Source organism: Sinocyclocheilus anshuiensis, unplaced genomic scaffold (genome assembly GCF_001515605.1).
Source record: "Sinocyclocheilus anshuiensis isolate Anshui unplaced genomic scaffold, SAMN03320099.WGS_v1.1 scaffold234, whole genome shotgun sequence".
In the NCBI taxonomy this organism is placed as follows: Eukaryota; Metazoa; Chordata; class Actinopteri; order Cypriniformes; family Cyprinidae; genus Sinocyclocheilus; species Sinocyclocheilus anshuiensis.
The window spans coordinates 2,334,418-2,355,183 of record NW_015544165.1 but is presented as its reverse complement, the minus strand read 5'-3'; the positions used below and the strand labels follow the sequence as shown (position 1 = coordinate 2,355,183).

At 37.2% G+C, this 20,766-nt stretch overlaps 2 protein-coding genes across 2 annotated transcripts in view; one reads left to right on the top strand and one right to left on the bottom strand.

Moving 5' to 3' along the window:
- The window catches only part of LOC107695829 (basement membrane-specific heparan sulfate proteoglycan core protein-like), a 126,310-nt gene extending 109,947 nt beyond the window's left edge, over positions 1-16,363 (bottom strand). Inside the window, exon 1 of the mRNA XM_016495897.1 lies at positions 15,962-16,363. Coding sequence (XP_016351383.1) covers positions 15,962-16,036 — 75 coding nt within the window. The 5' untranslated portion in view covers positions 16,037-16,363. The remainder of the gene's footprint in view (positions 1-15,961) is intronic.
- A 3,595-nt stretch (positions 16,364-19,958) lies between these two features.
- Positions 19,959-20,766, top strand: part of LOC107695826 (ceramide kinase-like) — a 10,926-nt gene continuing 10,118 nt past the window's right edge. Inside the window, exon 1 of the mRNA XM_016495896.1 lies at positions 19,959-20,300. Within this exon, the coding sequence (XP_016351382.1) occupies positions 20,174-20,300 (127 nt within the window). The 5' untranslated portion in view covers positions 19,959-20,173. The remainder of the gene's footprint in view (positions 20,301-20,766) is intronic.

Here is a 20,766-nt window from a genome sequence, read left to right as displayed (position 1 = left end):
TCCAAAATATCTTAAATTGTGTTCCGAAGACAAACGAAGCTTTTACGGGTTTGGAACGACATGGGGGTGATTAATGACAACATTTTCATTTTGGGGTGGAGTAATCCTTTAAGCTATCATATGGCTTCAGAAGTAACACAGAATAATACGCACAATCTCTTATATGGATCGGCCCTCTCTGACCGATACCCGATCCGACAAAAAATGGCAGTATCGGAGCCGATACTCGATATCAATATAGGATCGGCGCATCCCTAGTTTTAACTATATTACAAACAACAACACTAAAACAAAATATGGCCAAATTTCATTCAATAATTAATTTTTTATAAAATACTACTGACAAAACTCATATTGTGCATCTTCAACTACATGTTTTCATTTAAACATCCAGTCAATAACTATAGTGATTTACTGTCACAGTTCGAGTTTGATTTACTAAACAGATCGACTCATTAGAGAATCAATCATTCAGGAATCAAACTTTGGTTCCGTTGCATGTTTTTGATTTGCTATGAAGAATCGACTTGAAGAATCAAATAATCAGTCAAGAAATCAGACTACATTAGTTGAACTGTGTTTATGATTCACTATAATATTTAAAAATGCAGTCAAGAGAGAGAGAGAGAGAGAGAGAGAGAGAGAGAGAGAACGTCTACATGCTTCAATTTACACCCAGCAAAGTCATGAACATTTCTCACTGTACATTATGTGTTTCACATACAATGATGGATATTTTATTTTTATGAGCGGACGCTTGCGGTTCAAGTGGAAGCCATGACTGCATATGTACTGAAAGCCTCTTTTGTTAGACCTCATGCCTAAAGCCTCAGCATCATGATTGAAGGTTCCTGACATCTCAGCTCAATACTGTACATTTAGCTCACAGCACTGCGCTGCAGTTGGGGTTATTTCTAGCCACACATCAGTAAACAAGTAAGAAAAGAGTGGCTTTACTAAAATTTCTGTGGTGAAGGTGTTCTGGGAACAGCCGTCATTGCTCAGCGGTTCACACCACCGCATCAGCATAAACTCTGAGGGCGAGATTCAGGTAATCTACAAACAGGTCACTGTTTTAGCAACCCCATGGAAACCATCCTTACATATGCCATATAACATCTAGCTACATAACCTGCTTGTTTCCTTTCAAAGTTTGATAGAACATCAATTCAATGTACAAGTTCCAAGTCCATTTATTTACTTTTTTGTAACGTCTGGATAATGTTAGTGATTAGTGGTTGGCGATATGGCAAAAATATCATATCACGAGTTTTATCAGGAAAATAACGATTCACTATTTTAATCGTGATTCTTTTTTATGTTGTTTATACTATTTTGCAAGTTGTCTGAGCAGTACAGCCAAACTAATTTCCCTATTTTAAAAACAAATCCTTAAAAGGTAACAAAATATAAAATAAAAAAAGAATGGCAGACATTAGGCCAAAGTGTGAGACGATAAAAATCTTTGTCATTATTTTATCAGTTATTTAAAAAATAATAACATTTAGTTGTTTTATTAACATTAAAGGGATAGTTCACTCAAAAATGAAAATTCTCTCATCATTTGCTCACTCAAGTTGTTTTAAACCTGAATGAGTTTCTTTCTTCTGCTGAGCAGAAGTTATTTTGAAGAATTCAAAGACCAGCAACTGTTAGTTTTTTTAGTGTGTTTTTGACAGTATAAGTGCAATCAGACATGAAAGATAACTTAGTCCAGTAATCAGGCACTGTTTGACAGGCTTTTTAGTGCGTGCGTTTCAGGTGTACTCGCTCAGAAAAAGCGCATGTCAGAACAGCACACGAATTAAATGTTTAAATGCATGCAAATAATGTACTTTTGTGACTGCGAATAAGTGCAGTGTCCCATGAGTGTAACTCTACTGCTGAGTTAACATTTGAAGTGAATGTGTGCCACGTTGTAGACTATATTGAGACTGTAACTGATAGAATATACATTGTAGCATGATACTACAATATTTCCATGATCAAAAATCATAATATCGCACACCCCTAATGTTGATAATATACAGTTACCTGGTTTTTAATTGCAAAACAAACCTTTTCAGTGGGTGATACAAGTCATGAAGACTCAAATTAACAATTCTTATTATAATCAATGTTGAAAACAAATGTTTTACTTGATATTTTTGTGGAAACCATCATATTGTTTTCAGGATTCTTTGATCAACAGAAAGTTCAAAAGAACAGCATTTAACAGAAATAGAATCTTTACTGCCACGTTTCATCAATTGCACCCTTATTGAATAAAATAATTTATTTTGGGGAAAAAAAAACCTTACTGACCCCAAACTTTTGAAGGGTGCTGTATATGAACATTCCTGCAGCCAATTATTTTGCTTGTGCATGTGAGAGGGGATCAGGTGCCCACTTTGTCTGCTTGAAATGCTTGGCCTCTGATTGGCTCATTCTAGCTCTATTCTCTGTTTTAAATCCTTAGGTTTAGCCTCCCCCTTGTCACCCACTGACAAAGTATCAAGGAGTCGGCTGGTCAGAATCTGCAGGATTATCTCTACACTGGCTGGGTCAGAACTCTGGAGAATCTTGAGGCCCTAGAAACATTTCCATTAATGTGAGAAGAAACTAAAGGAGAATCTACTGAATCTACTGTATGCTTTCAAAGGGGTCCGAGACCATAATGAGAATGCAACTCAAAGCCTGATACAAACTGTCTGAACTATTATTATTTGAGAATCATGCAACTTTTACATCAGAAGAATCAACAACAACAGTAAGAGAAGGATTCCATTTCAATTGTGGCAAAAAGACAGATGTCATGTTTCACTGAGGTTTAACAGCTGTCGGCTTCAATAGCTTTAAATTCTGATTTACTGTAAAAGAGTAGAGGATATTAAAGTATGATAAGATAGTTAGTCTACTATTTATTACACATACAGAGTTTTTGATAAAACATCAAAAATGTGAAACATATGAGGAGTTAATTCGCAAAAACCAATAAATGCCGTGAATTATTCTCCACATATAGCGCGATCTGAACCCTAAACACGTTTTGTCAAAAATGCCAGTTTTGTCCACTTTCAAGGCATCGCAAGTTCACGTTTTACTGCAGAAGCCGACAAGCGCCATTGTTGTTTTTGAACAGAAGCCGGTAAGTCCATTTTAGCGAATCAGCGCGCTGTATTCAGGTCAGGTGACAAGGCTACTTTCACTTTGAAAAGACGTGCTAGCTGAGAGGAGTTTCGTCAAAGCTGACTAAAAGTGATCGAGGATGGATCATTTCGACGAACTTGATGAACCTGTGATTTTCATTACACCAAATACACAAAATAATGTTCTTTTTAGCAACATCATATGACCCCTTTAAACTCTAAAACATGAAATGTGGAGTTATCTGCTTTTGCCAAAAAACGACTGTTGGAGTTTTCTGCTTTTGCTATAAAACAAACTTTTAATATGTAAAAACAAACATACTTTCAATTAACTTTAATTTTGTAAATTACCTGTATTTGTTTAAGTTATTATTACTTAATCAAAACAACCCAACTGCAGTTTGATTGATATTACTTGGAATGCGCAATAAAAAAAACGTGATTTCTGAAAAAAAAATAAATAAAAGGAGTTATCGGTTTTTGCAAATGAAGTCTTCATATCAACATCAGCTTAAATTAATGAAAGTTAACTGGGACAAACCAAACTATAGAATAACAAAATTCCTAGCTAGTTGACACATGGCAGCCATGCCTCTGATGAACCTTTGACAACCAATAAAAAAACCTATAAACTTCAAAAAGCTTTGCATAAGTTACAAGGCAAAACCTACCTATTGACTTTTTGTGTCCTTCAGGAAGTCATTTATTGTTCCAGGTTGAGTTAAGACCGCTTTACTGCAAAAGTGTCAAAACAATTGTCTCTTTAAACCCCACTAGATTGCGTCACACCATATGTTTCCTATTTAATAGCAGCTAACAGCTGTGTTATGCATGTACTACATATTCAACTTATGACTGACCGGATAAACATACTTTAAGACAGTTTACTCCTCCTTGTATGAACCATGGACGCATAAAAAAGCATGTCACGTCAACAAATACATCCATTCTCAGATACCGCAGACAGATCCTAAGCAATATAAAGTGAAGACAATGGATATGTGTTGGAAAGAGCTTTGATTATAAATGAAAAGCTGTAAAAAGCTGTAAGGCTAGAGAGAAACCCAGTCTCACAATTTGTCTAAATTGAACGAGCTGAGATTTGGGGTGTTTTTACATTGATTTTGACTGGCCAGAGCCCCATTTAACTGTTTGTTGAACTTTATGCGTGTACAACCCAACTTTATCCAATGGTAGACAAGGCTTCCAAAAAGTTGTAATATCTCAAAACAAGCTGAGTGATAAAGTAATCAGATGAGAGTTTCAAAGTATGTCGAAATTCATTACACTTCTTCAGCTACCTTAAAAAGTCAGATGCATCAACTCATGGGCAAACTTAGCACAGCATATCCCATGTTTTCCCAGAGGATACAAAGCCATTTAAAAGTATCTTGCATGCTAATCTGAAGTGTGCCTATATTAGCTAGTCTCAAAATTCTGTGTAATGCAACCGTCTGTTCTTAACACCCATATGAGACTGTCTATAAATATATTGTATAGACACATCCTGCAGAAAGAACATAAAACACTGTCTGTTCTGCTAAACTCACTCTGAAGTTAAACTACAGTAGTTAAAGTTTATCCCAATGTTGTGTAATAGTTTCTGACAACAGAACTGCATCATACAAACATATTTTGTGACTCTCATGCATTTTAGTATTGATAACGTTTTTATTTAACAGACAGCCAAGTGCCAACCAGCCTCTAGAGAATATATTAGCTAACCATGCAATTACTGAATTATCTCCTGACAAGGACTACAGGAGTAACACCTAGATGGTAACTCTCATTGCCAAGTAAAGGTGAGCAGGATACGGGGAATCTTGGCAGAACGTGGGTTACTTCTAGATATGAGCACAAAGATTATGAAAAAAAAAAAAACATTGGCTAATGTTCCACACGTGGCTTGTTCCATTCCTTTAAACATACAACAAAAAATTGGAAGTAATGGATGACTGGATGTTTGTTTGGTTTATGGCATCTGCTTAATGGCTCACTGGGAGTTTTCAAAGAGGCACTGGAGAGCACATTTGTTCACTGACTCTTAATGAATAGAGGCTTTTGCATTCCCCATATTAAGTTACATTAAATGCCTTTAGCAACTGAAGCATTCAACAATAAAACATTTTAGCATCTGAAATCGCTAACAATGATGTTTGGGTGGTAGATGCACTGACACCACCATGTCTACACTGGGTAACAACTCTATTGTCAAGGATGGCTGCTTGAGGAAGGAATTCCCCCAGACTGCACCACGCCTGTTTGATCTCATGCAATGAAAAAGCCTGATAAAACTCCCAGACTAAAATTAAACATAACTCCTTCAGCCTTCCTTCCGAAATCGTCCAGAATAAACAATCACTTAATAATGAAGCTAGAAACAATAACAAAAGCACAAAACCAGGTGTTTGTGTAAAATAAACAGACAGCTAGAAGGAGACTTACAAGGTTATTAGCAACATACTTATCGTACGTTGAGCCAGGAATCTCTAGGTAACAGGAAAAAGGTCAAACATACAAACCAGAAGCTACTGAAAGACTTCTGACCTTCCATTTAAGGAATACGCCAGACTTTTTAACTTCTCACAGAAGCAGCCAAACCTCCAGCTCAACATCTGTGTGCCAGGGGAGTTATCTCACTATAAAGGAAAGCGAGGGGCCTTACCTGCCCATTCATTGGAAACAGATGTGAAACATTTAATTTACTTCCGGCTAATTACAGGCACACAAAAAAATCAATAGGTCCATGAGAAAAGGCTCCCAACAGATTGCATGGGAACTCTCATTGAGGCCCGATTACAAATAATTTAGCCCTAAGTGAAGTTTTTACTGTCAGGGGATTGATCTTGCACGTAAAAATGCCACTGAACAGTTCATAGTGGCGTGATCAATCAGTATCATGAAGATTGATAATTTGACCACAAAACACTACAAATCTGCAATGATTCCAATGCAGAGACATGTTTTCTAGTCACAAAGATTATAAAGGCTTATTTGGAATAATGTGCACTTATGAATCATGTGTGTAAGACCAAGAACATGCATTAGGAAAGCCATTCAGGTAAATTTGGATTTCATATTGACTAAAGTCACTCTTCTGGGCACTTTCTGTTCTTTCTCTCTCCAAATAAAATAATGAGTAATTATGGCATATCTCATTCTGTCTTATCATGTCAAAAAAACATAACAAAGGCTAGTTATTAAGACCGTGCCCATTCTTCTGTTAGTCTCCACACTGTAGGTTTTCCCCACCAAAGAACAAAGTGCATTAAACTTGTGCCGACAGGCAGGTCTTGCACCCGTGCCAAGGAATTTGACTCAGCGAGTCTCTCCTCTGTGCCAGATCTCAATAGTAATGTGCCCCTGACACCACCCTTTGTGCCCATGTCAAGGCCGCAACAGAGGCATGGAGGTAAGGAGTTTCCAGCGGCTAGAACTCTACTCTACAACAGCAGGACTTTTGGTTAGTCATCAATCACCACTGGACGGGCTGTTTAATTATCTGGTTTAAAGGATAATTGCTTTTGCTGGCTCTAAGGTGTATGTAGTTATAAAGCCCAGGGTAATTAAGAACCACTGCGGGTAGTTGACATGGGAACACAATGTTTATTGTTTGGACATCAATATTATATTTCCATGTTCCACATTATTCTTTTTCTGATTTGGAAACTTTGAAGATTCACTTACATTTATGCATTTGGCAGACACTTTTATGCAAATTATATTGCATTCAAGGTGCACATTTACATTTGATCAGTTCTTGCTTTCCCTGGGAATCAAACCCATGACCTTGGCATTGTTAGAACTATGCTCTACTCTTTAAGATACAGGAAAGCTCACTTCAGATTTAAAGTTAGTAACTGTTAAAAGTGGAATTATCTTCATTTCATAAAATATTTTCAAATATTACCAAGATAAAATCAAAGTGGATAAAAATGACAGGCTAGTTAAAAATATATAAATGTGCAATAAGAGTCAACAAGCTTGTTGCAAATAGAACTGCTTCAAAGATCATTTACCGTTGGTTGATGAATTTTTGTGGGCAAAATCCAGTAATTTCAAAAGGAATCCATGGGATGAAGAATTTCACATGAGGGCGAAAGATTTCCCCATACAGATTTCGCAAAGAGTTCAAGCTGATTTTCCAATTTACCGCACTGACCAACAGAAGGCTGTGTGGTTTGAAAGTGACTTCTGTGTAAGCTGCACTGCAAACAATACTACACTACTAACAAGTTACAGTGGTCACAACATTTCGCAGAAATTTTACTAATGGGACGGGACCACACCTTAAAGGAATAGTTCACCCAAAAATTTTGTCATCATTTACACACCCTCATATCGTTTCAAACCTGTATGGGTTTGTTTCTTATGTTGAACATAAAAGAAGATTTTTTTAAGAATGCTGGTCCCCCATTGACTTCCATAGTAGGGAAAGAAACAGTTTGGTTCTTCAAAATTCTTCAAAATATCTTGTTTTGTGTTCAACATAAGAAAGAAACTTATACAGGTTTGGAATGGCATGAAGGTAAGTAAATTATGACAAAATGTTCATTTTTGGGTGAACCATTCCTTTAAGGACACATTTTTCCCCAGATCAAATTTACAACTTCCAGATTTCTAGTGACCATCGAAAACAAGAGTAGTCCACGTTTTAAACAATAAAGTAGATATAACAAAAACAATAAAGTCTTTTACATTAATAGTCTTCCTTTTGAAATATTCTCAGCCTTTATGGTAAGGAGATGACTCTAAATACAGTCACTGAAAGGCTGAAATTGCAGTTTCGGTCTTTATGTGTGGGTGGAGGCAAAATTGCACTAGGCCAGTTTAGTCTGAAAACCACAAAAATTCGTTCAGACCAAGAACAGTTTAGTACATGCAAGATACTGGTACTGTTCTTCAAATCATCTATGCCCACAAGACATGGATCATCAGTCTACTATTAGAAATGAGTCAGATGTTGCATGAATCAATTTTTCTTCATTTTTTTTTTTTGCCTGGTTCCTGGTATAACAATGATCAATTCATGCAAAAGTAATAATCTTGCATGAGCTACGAATCAAATAAAATGACAGTATAACACTATAGTGCAGAAAATACTGGAATAGGTTTGAGTGTAGGCTACTTTTAAAATAAGATCCAGTAAGCATTTAATGGTCATGACAGAGGCCAAACTGATGCACTGTGGTGATTTAAATCTGGCAAAGCACTTAAACACACCAGATTCACATTCCTCCTTTATCAGACAATAGCTCAGGTTTCTTTACCACTGTTCATGCAAGCATTCATCACACATGTGAGTAGGTCAAAAACACTGTAAACCTTGATCATACAGGAGCCCAAAGCGGTTGTAATGGATATAAGAAGGGATAGATATATCAGAACACTCTGAGATTTAAATACAGTGAGCAAAAGCACGCTATCAGCTGCTCCCTTGCCGCTGGTTAAAAGCAGACAGTTGAAGGCCTGTGGTATCTGCACCAATCATAATGTGCCTTACGCAAACACAGTGGTCTGCAATAACAGGTTTCAGAGTGGGATTGTACTTTTTCCATTAGAGGACTTTGGCATGAAATATGTGGCCTGAAACCATCAATGGCAAAGTTCCTATATGGAAAACACTGCAGCAAAGCACTGAAACTTCTGGTCATGGAAATATAAATGTGAGATCTGAAGGTTTGCAGTGTGGGATGTGGTTTTGGCACCATCAAGAGCAGGTGGCTCCCTAGTAGTTTCATCATTTCCAGTTTGAACATGTTTGCTCTTATAGATTGGAACTAGGTATACTTGGTACTGATCTGAGCGTGTGGTAGCAAATGCAAGGATCGCTTGAACCAACTGCCTCACACTTGCATTTGCAACTGACATTATATGGATACATCTACCTTCTTTTGGATCGAAACACTTTATAAAAGCAGTAAAGGGCTGTCATATGATGCTGAAGGGGAATAACTAGACTAATTGGAAGAAAAGACACAAAGAAGTGAAAATCCAAAATAACACAAACATACAGTTGGGTCAAAAAGTCCACTAGTGAAACCATTAGTTTTACTGGAAATATTTGACTGAAAAGATTAATTTAAAAAATGTTTATGAACAGTTCTCAATTCAAAATGAAACAAGATAGATAGATAGACAGACAGACAGACAGACAGACAGACAGACAGACAGACACACACACAGACAGACAGAATTTCCAAGTTTTATTTAGATTTTGCATGACAAGTTTTCAGACTTTTGGAACCCACTGTAATATAAAGCAGAATATGAGGGGGAAATTCTTAGATTGCCTCTATGTGTATCTATGGTACAGGAAAGACTCATAGGAAAGCATGAGTAAACTTTGTTATTGGGAAGGGGCTTTTGCCTCTCATAGATAATTTTGAATTTAATATCCCGGGCAGGATGATGAATCAGCAATTTGGCAATAGAGATTCACTGTTGACCCTAAAATCAACACACTGCCACTTTTGGCTGTGCATATATCCTCTACTGGAGGAGTGCAGATTTCCTCTCTTATCATACAGCACACCCTGAAAGGAACCAGGGACTGTAAAGTCCTTCACAGAGAACTTGTGTTGAATGTCAACTGCCAAAAGAAACACAAATGGCACATTACCGGCAAGAGTTTGGTCAAGTGAGATCTATTCTTTCTATGGCCACACCCTCACCCGTAAGCCAACACAAAAATTACCTCACATCTCAACTCTCTCATCTGAATGACAAAGAGAAGCACTGCTTACCAACAGCCAAGAGCCAGAAGTGCCTGGCCCCTGTCGAGGAGCTGTTGACATGCTAATGTTCATCAGCCTCGTGGCTCAACTAGTTTTATCTGTGGCCTCTTCGGTTGAATCCAGCAGGCAGAGTGGTGTAGAGAAGATGGCTAATATGCTGAATAGTAGTCCGAATGCTCAAATGGGCTGACTGCAGCACAGCAAACCATGACAGACCCTGACAACCACTTCAAAAGAAAGTATATGACCAACAGTGCACTCAATCAATATATCAGGGGACACTAGGTCAATGGCTCTTGTTAAAAAGCCACTTAGACGCACCTCTACACTTTTGTTTTGGTTAAACACTGCAAAGCAAGTCTTTGTGGCCTTTTATATTCACCAAACACCAGATATAAGAAAGATGTGATTTACCTTTTTGGCCCTTTCTTGTAAATTGATAAAAGGAGCGTTTACAAAATCAAATGCTCCATCGTCTATCTTCTCGTTTTTATTTTCCTTTTGCTTTGACATATACTTTGACCTGAGGGCACTGAAATTCTTTATTCTTTCTTGGCATGATCTCATTGGTGTAATAACAGCCTGGGAGAACTCGCATCCTATGGGGGTTTGCAGGAGGCTTGGAAAAAGTAGCGCCTTTCTTTCTGGGGCAAGCAGAGGCTTGTCGTAGATTAATGGAAGAAGAGGTCTCTGCTGAGAACTCCATTCACACACTGTTTTCACAAGATCGAGCGAGACACTCTTTACAACTTCATCTTGCCATAAATATCCAGCAAGCACTGGCAAAAACCACCTACGATGACATGTATTGAGTGATATGGAAACGTTGATATCATGCATAGGGATGCTATTCTGATGAAAAACGGTGTGACGTTAAAAGGGATTGTTGATAGCACTTACTCCATATATCAATTAGGCATACTGTAGACCTGTAACTGAAAAAAAGGAAAAATTGAGGATATACCAATATTACAATTCTAGATGCAGTAAGTTGATCATTAATTTAATGTTATGGCTAATAGCTGAAAAAAAGGATAGAGATCTGCCAAATATTAAACACAACTTATTTACAATTAAATTAAACTAAATTGTTAAAGTTTTGAATTATTTGAGTTTTAAAAAATTAGCTAGACAGCAAAGGTAATCTAGATGAAAAATATAAGGTAAGGTCCAAATAAACAAAACTCCATAAATGGTTATGTTGTACAGAACACATCTTTTTCTAGTTTTAGCTAAAATCATACAGATATTTTAGTACAGCAAATTATGCATAATACACGAGTCATGCTCTAGGTAATAAAAGAGACAGGTTGTTCCCATTTCAATACTAAAAACAAACAACTACAAAGTTTTTCAGGGGTCTGAGACACTATTTAGCACTTCATCGCAGAAACAAAAACTTCCTTACGCTAGGTAAGGTGCCATGGCTTTTAACGTTTAGATATATTCACTTGCAGTACACTTATGCTTTACAATTTATCAATATGCATATTCTCTGGGAATAGAAACCCTGATTTTGGTGCTATGCTCTACCACTTGAGCTACAGAAACGTTTTTGAAGGTGACAGCTTACCAACAACCAAGTCATCTACAAGTCATCCATGCACTGAAATGGCAGCAATACATCAAGCTCTTCTTGTGAAGCAACGGTCTGGACTGTTCTCCAAAAGCAACATGTTTGACATAACTGATCAAGCAAAAACCTTACTTTTGTATTTATGGGTCTGGGTGGTCAGAATAAAAGCATCAAGCCGCACAATAAGTATGAGCACTCATGTCTGCACTTGCCAGGGTTACAATACCAGCTGAGCTGCAGCTGTGTTTGGAGTCTGCCTGCCGCTCTATCACAGACAGCTGGCAAATAAAAGATGAAGATTCCCACAGTGATGTACCGCAGGTTACCTGCAGATGGAGCGGAACGGAGGGACGAATTGATGTGCGTAAAATCACAAATATGGGTGGGAACAACCCTCTGCAAATTGTTTTCAAAAGACCAACATTTTGTGTATACTTTTTAAAATGAAAAAGAAAATCTAATCACTTTGACCTCAATCCATTCCAAACCACAGTCACACTTCACAACAGAAATAACAAATAACAGCAGCACAGGCTGTTCTATGTGCCTATATGTTGACATTCAGCCACATCGATAAATAAGCCACACCATTTACAACAAGTGCCAAAAGCCGATCTAAACCAAACTAAAACACTGAAAATTAACTTGCAATGATACTGAGGTACAGACAGATTTTTTCGTATTGTGACATACAGGTACATCTGAGTGTAACGGATCACAGAAAAATTAAAAAAATGTGCGCAGACTTTGTTCTGTCCATCGGTTGTTGAGTAAATTTTGAGATGTCAGCGCAGAATTTTCATATCGACTTTAAACTCAAAAAGTAAAGAACTGGAACAAGCGACCACAAGGTTATGGGTTCGATTCCCCAAAGAACACATGCACTGATAAACTAGCCTACATAAATTGAATGCAACACAAATCACTTTGGATACAAGCTTTTGCCAAATGCAAACATTAAAATCTGAGAGGTGTCAGATTAAACTACATTCTTAAAAATAACGTTTATTTATTGGCATCAATGTTTCCATGAAGAGCCTTTAGCATCCACGAAACCTGAAGTGAAGTGACGAAGTGAGGCCAAGTATGGTGTCCCATACTCTAAATTTTTGCTCTGCATTTCACCCATCCAAGTACACACACAGCAGTCAGTAGTGAACAAACACACATACACACCGTGAACACACACACTGAGCAGTGGTGTGCAAAAATGGGCAGTCATTTTTGCTGTGACGCCCGGGGAGCAGTTGGGGGTTGGGTGCCTTGCTCAAGTCAAGGGTCTCACCTCAGTCGTGGTATTGAGGGTGGAAGAGGGTTATGCCTGCCGGTAACGAGACTCGAACCCACAACCTTTGGTTTACAAGTCCAACTCTCTAACCATTAGGCCACGACTGCCCTTATCATTGAACAAAAGAATCAAAAATGGTTCTTCTATGGCATCGCTGTGAAACCCCCCCTTTTAGAATCTTTATTTTAAGGAGCGTAGCATAAATTTTTTCTAAACTGCCATAAATGCCATTTCAAAATGTCTGATTTTACAGCAATAAATCGAAGTACCTAGCATTTGCTGAATGTAACACTATATTAGGTTGACATGAAGCTCACAAACAAGATGTATAGAAGCGCACACTGAGACCATTAATAATCTCCTGTCCTTAAAATCTCATTGAACATGGGCCCAGTTATGCCAACGCTGTGCGCTAGATTCCTCTGCGCTTACTTGGAAGACCACGTGGGTGTTAAATTGACCAGGATGGCTGGACTATATCTAGATATTGCATAAGATACAGTAAATGTGGGCATACTAGGGAGGCCAAGACGGTGAAAGACACAACAGAAATGTGTTTGTAACTACGGTCTGAAGCAGTAAACCCAATATATCCACAGGAATCCAGACCTACCTTAAAATGCTCCCCTGATGAAGTCAGGGTATACTTGTGACTCTCTAACCAGAGAGACATCTCAAAATAAAATAGCATGGCGTAACGCTGGACATCATGGGACAAACGTCCAACACTTAAAAGGCTTTGTAGAGTCAAAAACAGAGCTAATAATAACTACCTACTTTTAAAGGGATGGTTCAGAGAAAAATGAAAATCATAAGTCATAATCTGATTTTAAAAACTTAAAAAAAAGATAGTTTGAAAAAAAATGTTGTCCATATAATCAAAATCAGTGAGGTCCAAAATGAGACTACACCCCATTGACTTACATTGTATAGACAAAAAACACTGAAACATTTTTCTAAATATCTTCTTTTGTGTTCCTAAGAAGAAAAACATCATGCAGGTTAGGATAGACATGTATATTATGTAAATTATGACAATATTTTTTGTGAACTAATTATTTAACTAATTTAAATAATGGCTTTGGTATTAAGTAGAACTTAAAATAAAATCACTCCCAAATCCCAACTAACATAAACTGGATTTGCTTATGTGAACTGAAACTTTCAATAACTGCAGGTCTTCAGTTCCCAAAGGTGCTTCCTACATTTTTCTTCATCTCAAATAAAGGTCAAACAAGCTAAAAGCAAAAGGAGCAACACTGGGCATGAACCCACTTGCAACCCTTCTTTATCATCACACAAAACTTCAACGACCTCACAAGTAGCCAATTTAACCCAAAAATTACATGCGTCAATAAATAGCAAAGAAACGTCTCTCAATTACCAAGCCATTGATAGTTAACAGCAGGGAGGGAGCACTTGATTGTGTCAGTAAAGTAAAAGGTAATAAAGTGCTTTTATTGGGGTTTTGTCAGTGACTCTGAAATTCCAGTAGGACACCAGGAATGCCGATGGCAACTGAAGCCCTAAGTGTTCAACTGAATGAAATGAACTCTGTCAAATCTTAGGCAGGTTTGTAATGGAAAAAAACACATGGCACTACTTCCGTTTAATTCAATTATATTGCAATTGACATAGAAGTCCCTGAGACAAGCAGTGAAGATCTCAAATTACCAAAGGTGATGGGCCCCTGCCACACATCAGTAAACTAAGAGAGGCTCATGTTCACTAGTGTCTGAATGATAAGGGAGGGATTATACATGGTATGCAGGATGAACGCAAGCCGATTTAAAGAATCTCAAGTTATACATGACAAGACTTTCCGTTAGCATGTGACCCAGAGGATTTTTAGAGGATTCAACATCAAAGGCTTTCCAAGGCATCGCTAATTTGAGCTAACTAGTTAAACTAACTCCAAAAGGTACAGGAGGGGGTAAATGACTGTACAGCCTGCTAAAAATCTCCCCCCTAAAAAAAGGTGGTTTATGGTACTTTACGATCAGCGAAAGTCAATTTTATATGCTTTACATGGAACAGACCAACAATAGCAACTTCATGTTCAGCTTACTGTATAGGCTACTTCAACAATAGTTCAACTTTATGCAAAATAGTGCAGTATTAAAAAAAAACTGATTTATTTTCCACTATGTGGTGTAAAAGTAATTTCACATGCTATTGCAACAGATCAATTCCAGTCAGTAACTCTCCACCTACATAAGTAATAAAGTTAAAATGAATCTACCAGCAAGCTGGAAATAGTACAGTATTACAGGTACCAAGAAAGATGAGATGTAGGTATTTGTTTTTCACATTAACTTTCATACCTGCTCATTAGATTGGCTGCTTTGCCTCATTCAGACAGTGTTTATTTTAACTGCAATATACTTTATCAAACCGTTACTGTATAAACCTCTTGAGGTAATGCACAATGTCATAGTAAAACCAAGAATTCAAAGATAGCTTTCACAAGAGTATCCTGATAATAAGCAAATCAATAAGCAAGTCTATGCACAAGTTTTTGTGATTTATGAAAAGCACAGGAGGGGAAAAATGTAGTCTATATGCATTACTTTAATCATGACAACATGGGAAAGGAAGCAATCACAGAACAGGCTTAGATCATACCACCCATAATCAAGATGAACCGCTTCTTTTTTCACTTGCAACTAAGATAAACAATAAAATATATATACTATGCAACTATTACATAACACGTATGTCAGTTAATTCAGGTAAAATAAGTTAATGTGCATGACTGAACAGAATTAACAGTATCTTATAGGATGTATACATCATCAATAATAAGAGTTTAAATGCTAAAGCCATGACTTTTCTTAAGTTAATGTGCAATGAAAGTGCTCTAAATCAATGAGTGTCAAGAGAAATAAAGTTGTCCAAGTATACAGACATGCAAGACGCCAGTGAGACCAACTATGAATAGCTCGTTTCTATGTTTAAAATTAGACCAGGACTAGAACACACACGCAACACTTGAGTCGAGCTTTAGATAGGCGTCAGAGATCGATGCAACTTAACAAAACGTTCACATGATACAGTTCGCGATTTACTAAATGCTGCAAAAAGAACGGATTGAAAATCAATGGATTATATAACAGCTCAAAGTTTTGCAAAGTAACTTTCAGTCTGCATTTCCATTGATGCAGTTACCTGTTACAAAAGGGCAGGGCGGTGTGATATTAAAAGCGTATAAAAATGCAAATGCATCACTTACATTAAACACATGCGATGTAAATATCAAAGGGATGATAAAAAGAGTGCGTTTATGGGCACGTATCCGCGTCCCCATTTCTGCCAACCCAGCACGACTCCAAACACGCCGCTGGGAAAATCAAAGTCCGCCACTTGAAGCCACTGAGAATTATATTTATTCGCACAAGTTTGAAGCGTTTCTTTTACAGCAAGGCCGCCGTCGCTTCTCCGTCCCACACTTGGTGGGACTTCATTTACCAAAAAAGAAATCGTCTGCTGTTGAGCCCTTGTGAGATTACACGAAGAGAAACTGATGGTTGACTTGTGAATATCCGTTTTGTTCTCTTGGGCAGCAGAAAGATCAGCATGCACTGCCTTAGCGGATCACTTCAGTGCGATGATGTTGAACTGTTAACGATGGCTGTGTGTGAAATCCTAGCGAGTTGCCTAGGTAGACAGCATATTTGGGGTCTGCTCAGCAGACGCGGAAAGCCACTCGAAACGTATACGATGCCCAGAAGAATGACGCCCAAATATGTTGTCTAGATAGGCAGCTCACTAGGATTTGAGCCACAGCCTTCCAGCGCCTGGCGTAAAAAGGCGGGATGGAATTCCGGGAGCGGGATCTTACAGCTGGACTACGCCTCTACTAAGAAGTACTTCATGTATTAGAAAAAAAAAATTTTTTTAAACAAAATGAACGTTTACATGAAAAATACACAATATATGCTTTGTACTGTAACTTTACCAGGTGCAAATAAGCTCATTTAAAAATATGCAAATGTGTTCAATATGCCAAATGCATATTACACTATAACAAAATTAATATGCAATGCCAGTTGTATTTTTTTTTTATAATAATAATAAAATAAACTAAATATTTGATAAAACACTGGGTCACATGCTAACGGAAAGTCTTGTCAACATCAAAGGCTTTCCAAGGCATCACTAATTTGAGCTAACTAGTTAACTCCAAAAGGTATAGGAGGGTTAAATGACTGTACAGCCTGCTAAGAATCTCTGACCACTGGCGCCTATTATTTTCACAGGGGTAAGTCGGTGGGGGGAGTGAATGTACAGCACTCTCTTCCACCTTCAATACCACAACTGAGGCGCCCTTGAGCAAGGCACCGAACCCCCGACTGCTCCCCGGGCGCTGCAGCATAAATGACTGCCCACTGCTCTGGGTGTATTCACGGTGTGTGTGTGTGTGTGTGTGTGTGTGTGTGTGTGTGTGTGTGTGTGTGTGTTCACTGCTGTCTGTGCACTTAGGATGGGTTAAACGCAGATCACCAATTCCTAGTATGGGTAACCATACTTGGCCTCATGTCACTTCACTTTTTTTCACTTTTATTTGTCCATATGAATACAGGTAATGCAGAACACTTACATTTATAGCAAAAATATAAAATAATTATTATTTAATAATTTTACCTGCGTAGTGTTGTTTTTAGAGATTTATTAGCTATTTAAAATTGCATGGTGTTATTTGACATCATATTTTAAAACAACACCAATGACAAATAATCAGAAAGCATCTGACTTTTAAATATTATTTAAAAAGCAAAACCTGAATTTACAGCTCTACATCTAAGGCCTATGAATCATGAGTATTTGCTATATAAGTAAAGTCACTTCAGCTTGATTTTGAAAGATGCAGAAAGAAACATTGATAAAGTTTATATAAAATGATTACAATTAAATGTTTATACATTTTGGTGACTATTACAGTATTTTGGTTATTATTTTTTGTATTATTCATTTGCTGAAAGTATGGTTGTTTTGTAAAGTTAAAATTATTCCAAAGTTAAAGCCAAAGTTATCGTATCACTTTTGATTACGATGCCTGTTCATGAACTTAAAGTTGATTGTTTGCTGTCAAGCACTGCACAGTCTCCAAATAAATGTGCTCTGGTTTAGATCACTTTGTGGCAGTAACACCACCTAATGACGCATAACTTATGACGCTCTTAAAACTCTCTGCTGAAGATGTCAATGTTGATTACAGCTGGATATTTTTTCACATATTATTCACATTTCTCTTGGCAGACTATTTTTTTAGCATAAAATTATATTGACCTCCTTACCCTGAAAGAAAGTGCAAATTATACATCTATAAAACTGTGAAGCCACCACTGATGGTCCAAGACTGCCTATCTTTGGCTATCAGAAACTAACTCAAACAAGTGCATAAAGAAGCGTTTAGACATAATATGTTAGAATGTAGTTTTATGGCCACATATAAGACTAAAAAACTCATGTCAGTAGTTGCAGTTAGTCCATTAACCCAATAATAAACGAAGTTTCCCACAGAAAATCAACACCCCCCCTGATCACTTCTGTCATCTCTTTCTGTTCAGCCATTCAGAATTTTCTCCAACCAATATCACAAGGACATCTGCACAAGATCTGTTTCCATGCCCAGTCACACCCATAACGGGGACAAAATATGCCGTCTTGCCATGAGTTTGTAGAGCAGCTGTTTTCAATTTAGACTTCATCTGCCCAGCTGGATTTCCTCTAGCAACTCCTAAACAAAACTGTAGAGAATGATTATTGAGAAAGCAGCCAAGATGCATCACTTTATCTGTGGAAATGCAGACGCACGTTGCTTGTGACACGAAATGGATGTCAGATTGTTACATTTGATGATGTAGCTGACTGTAATTAAATAGCTCACGCCTCAATGCTTTGGATTAAGTTTCTTTAAACCCTCACATCCAAGTTGTCACAAAATGACAGCTTGAGAGGGAAAATTATGCCTGAAAGGAACACATGAATATCGGAAAATAATCTAAAAACTGAAAACGTAGAATAAAAAATTTATATTGAATAATCTTATTGATTATAACAGGTATCTCATTAAATTTAGCAAAAACAATATCAGTTGTATTTTGTTACGAGCCGTGTATATGCATATCTAAACTGTTGTCTCCACCTGCTGGAAGTTACAAGTAACTGTTCTGAAATACAGGGTACAGTCTTGTGACAAGTACATTACAAACCAGACTGAAAAGGGTTTCTTTTGGGAGGGCATACGTCTTTTTGTGTCATTCCCACTTTAATTAAGGTCTAAATCAATATAAATGATGGCATGTCATACAATATGAAAATACAATAATTATTAGCGACAAAGGATGCATGCAACTTTTTTATTCTTACATGTTAGCATGTGAAGGCAATTAAAAAAAAAACGTTTACGATTTGATTACTTTCAATTCTGTTTGGAGATACAATCTTTAGGGAATCCTTTTCATGTTGCAGTCAGGCGAGTTAAGCAGCTTTTCACGAAAGTCAACTTTCCTGGTTTATATAAAGGAAGAGAAGAAACACAAAAATAGACCAACGATGAGTAAGGTGTGCTTAATGCAGTCAAGCAAGACTGGCACTTGTGTTTGTGACACTTGATGTCCATATTGTATGTGTTCAGACTAATCTGTTATTGCATCCAGCACCAAGAAAAAAAACAAACAAAACAAAAACATGACACTCCATAACACATTTCAACCGTCATGTCATCTAGTCATACCAGTCAGTCACCAACTGTATGTTGACTGTAAAAACAAAGGTTGCAGAAAAAGGACAAGCTTACATTAATATACTGTTATTGCTATTCCCATCAGGTTATACGGTGATTTTATTTATCCATACATCATTTATATTTCGACAGCGTCCATTTACAGATTATTTATATGTAGTAGGCTATGTATTTCACTAGCTCCGCCCACCATTGCACAGACAGAACTTATTCCAACATTAAAATCCATAAAACCTAACTTATTAATAACACGAGACACCGTAAATTAAGTTTTATTTCATAAAGTTGAAATTAACTTCATAAAAGAAAGCTTTTGAAAGTAACCCGTTTTGCCTGATCTGTTACAATAATGAATTACGGTTACAATCTGCATATTCATTTAATGTTTATCCAATGAGAGTTGCGTATGCAAATGTTCCAGGACAGGTGCATGAACAGTCAAGTAGGTAAAGCATTTAATAGCAAAGAAGACGCAGCCGGGTTAATGTAGGCCTATCGGAACTTACCTTACATAAACTTATGTCACACGGAGAGGCTCTTTTTAACCAACGTTTAAACATACTTAAAGTTTGATTTGTTCGCTTCAAATGTTAGACGTCTTGACCAACTTCGAAATTCTTGCATGGATAAAAATATCGCTGAATGCTTGTAGGACCATGAAGTTTACTGGATAAATGAAAGGCTACTAGAGAGGCGATGGAGATCGATTCGGTGAGAGTCGAGTCGAGTCTGTGGATCGGTAATAAACGCTACAGGGCTTTCCTGAGTGGATGGTACTTCAGCTGGACTGAGATCGATAAGAGAAACCGGGAGAAGAAAACAAGTACGACATTCTTGATCTTTTTTGACTCACCTGAGGCCCGATAATGCGGTCTAGGTGCTGTAGACAGGCAGACAAATTTTTAAGACAGCTGTTTGTTATTTAAAGCAGATAGCTTGGTAGATAAATATTTCTTTATATATTGTTTCATTTCTTAGTCGGTTTAAAAGCTAATACGTGTACTCAAGATCATATTGTGGGTATGTTTAGGGTGTATGACAAAATTACATGGGATATAAAGGTCCTATACTGAGGTAGTAATTGTTTTCAGTGAATGTTATTTGCTTTAAGTCACTATTATTTGTAGATGAGTAACCGCAAAATTCTTTAAATGCATTCCATTCGATTAAGGGCGCACTCGGTCATTTTTTGATAATTATAAACGTAATGAATAGCACTTTTGAGAGATTAAATTTTTTTTTAATTATGTTTACTCACATGAGATGAAGACTCCAGTCTTTTTATATAT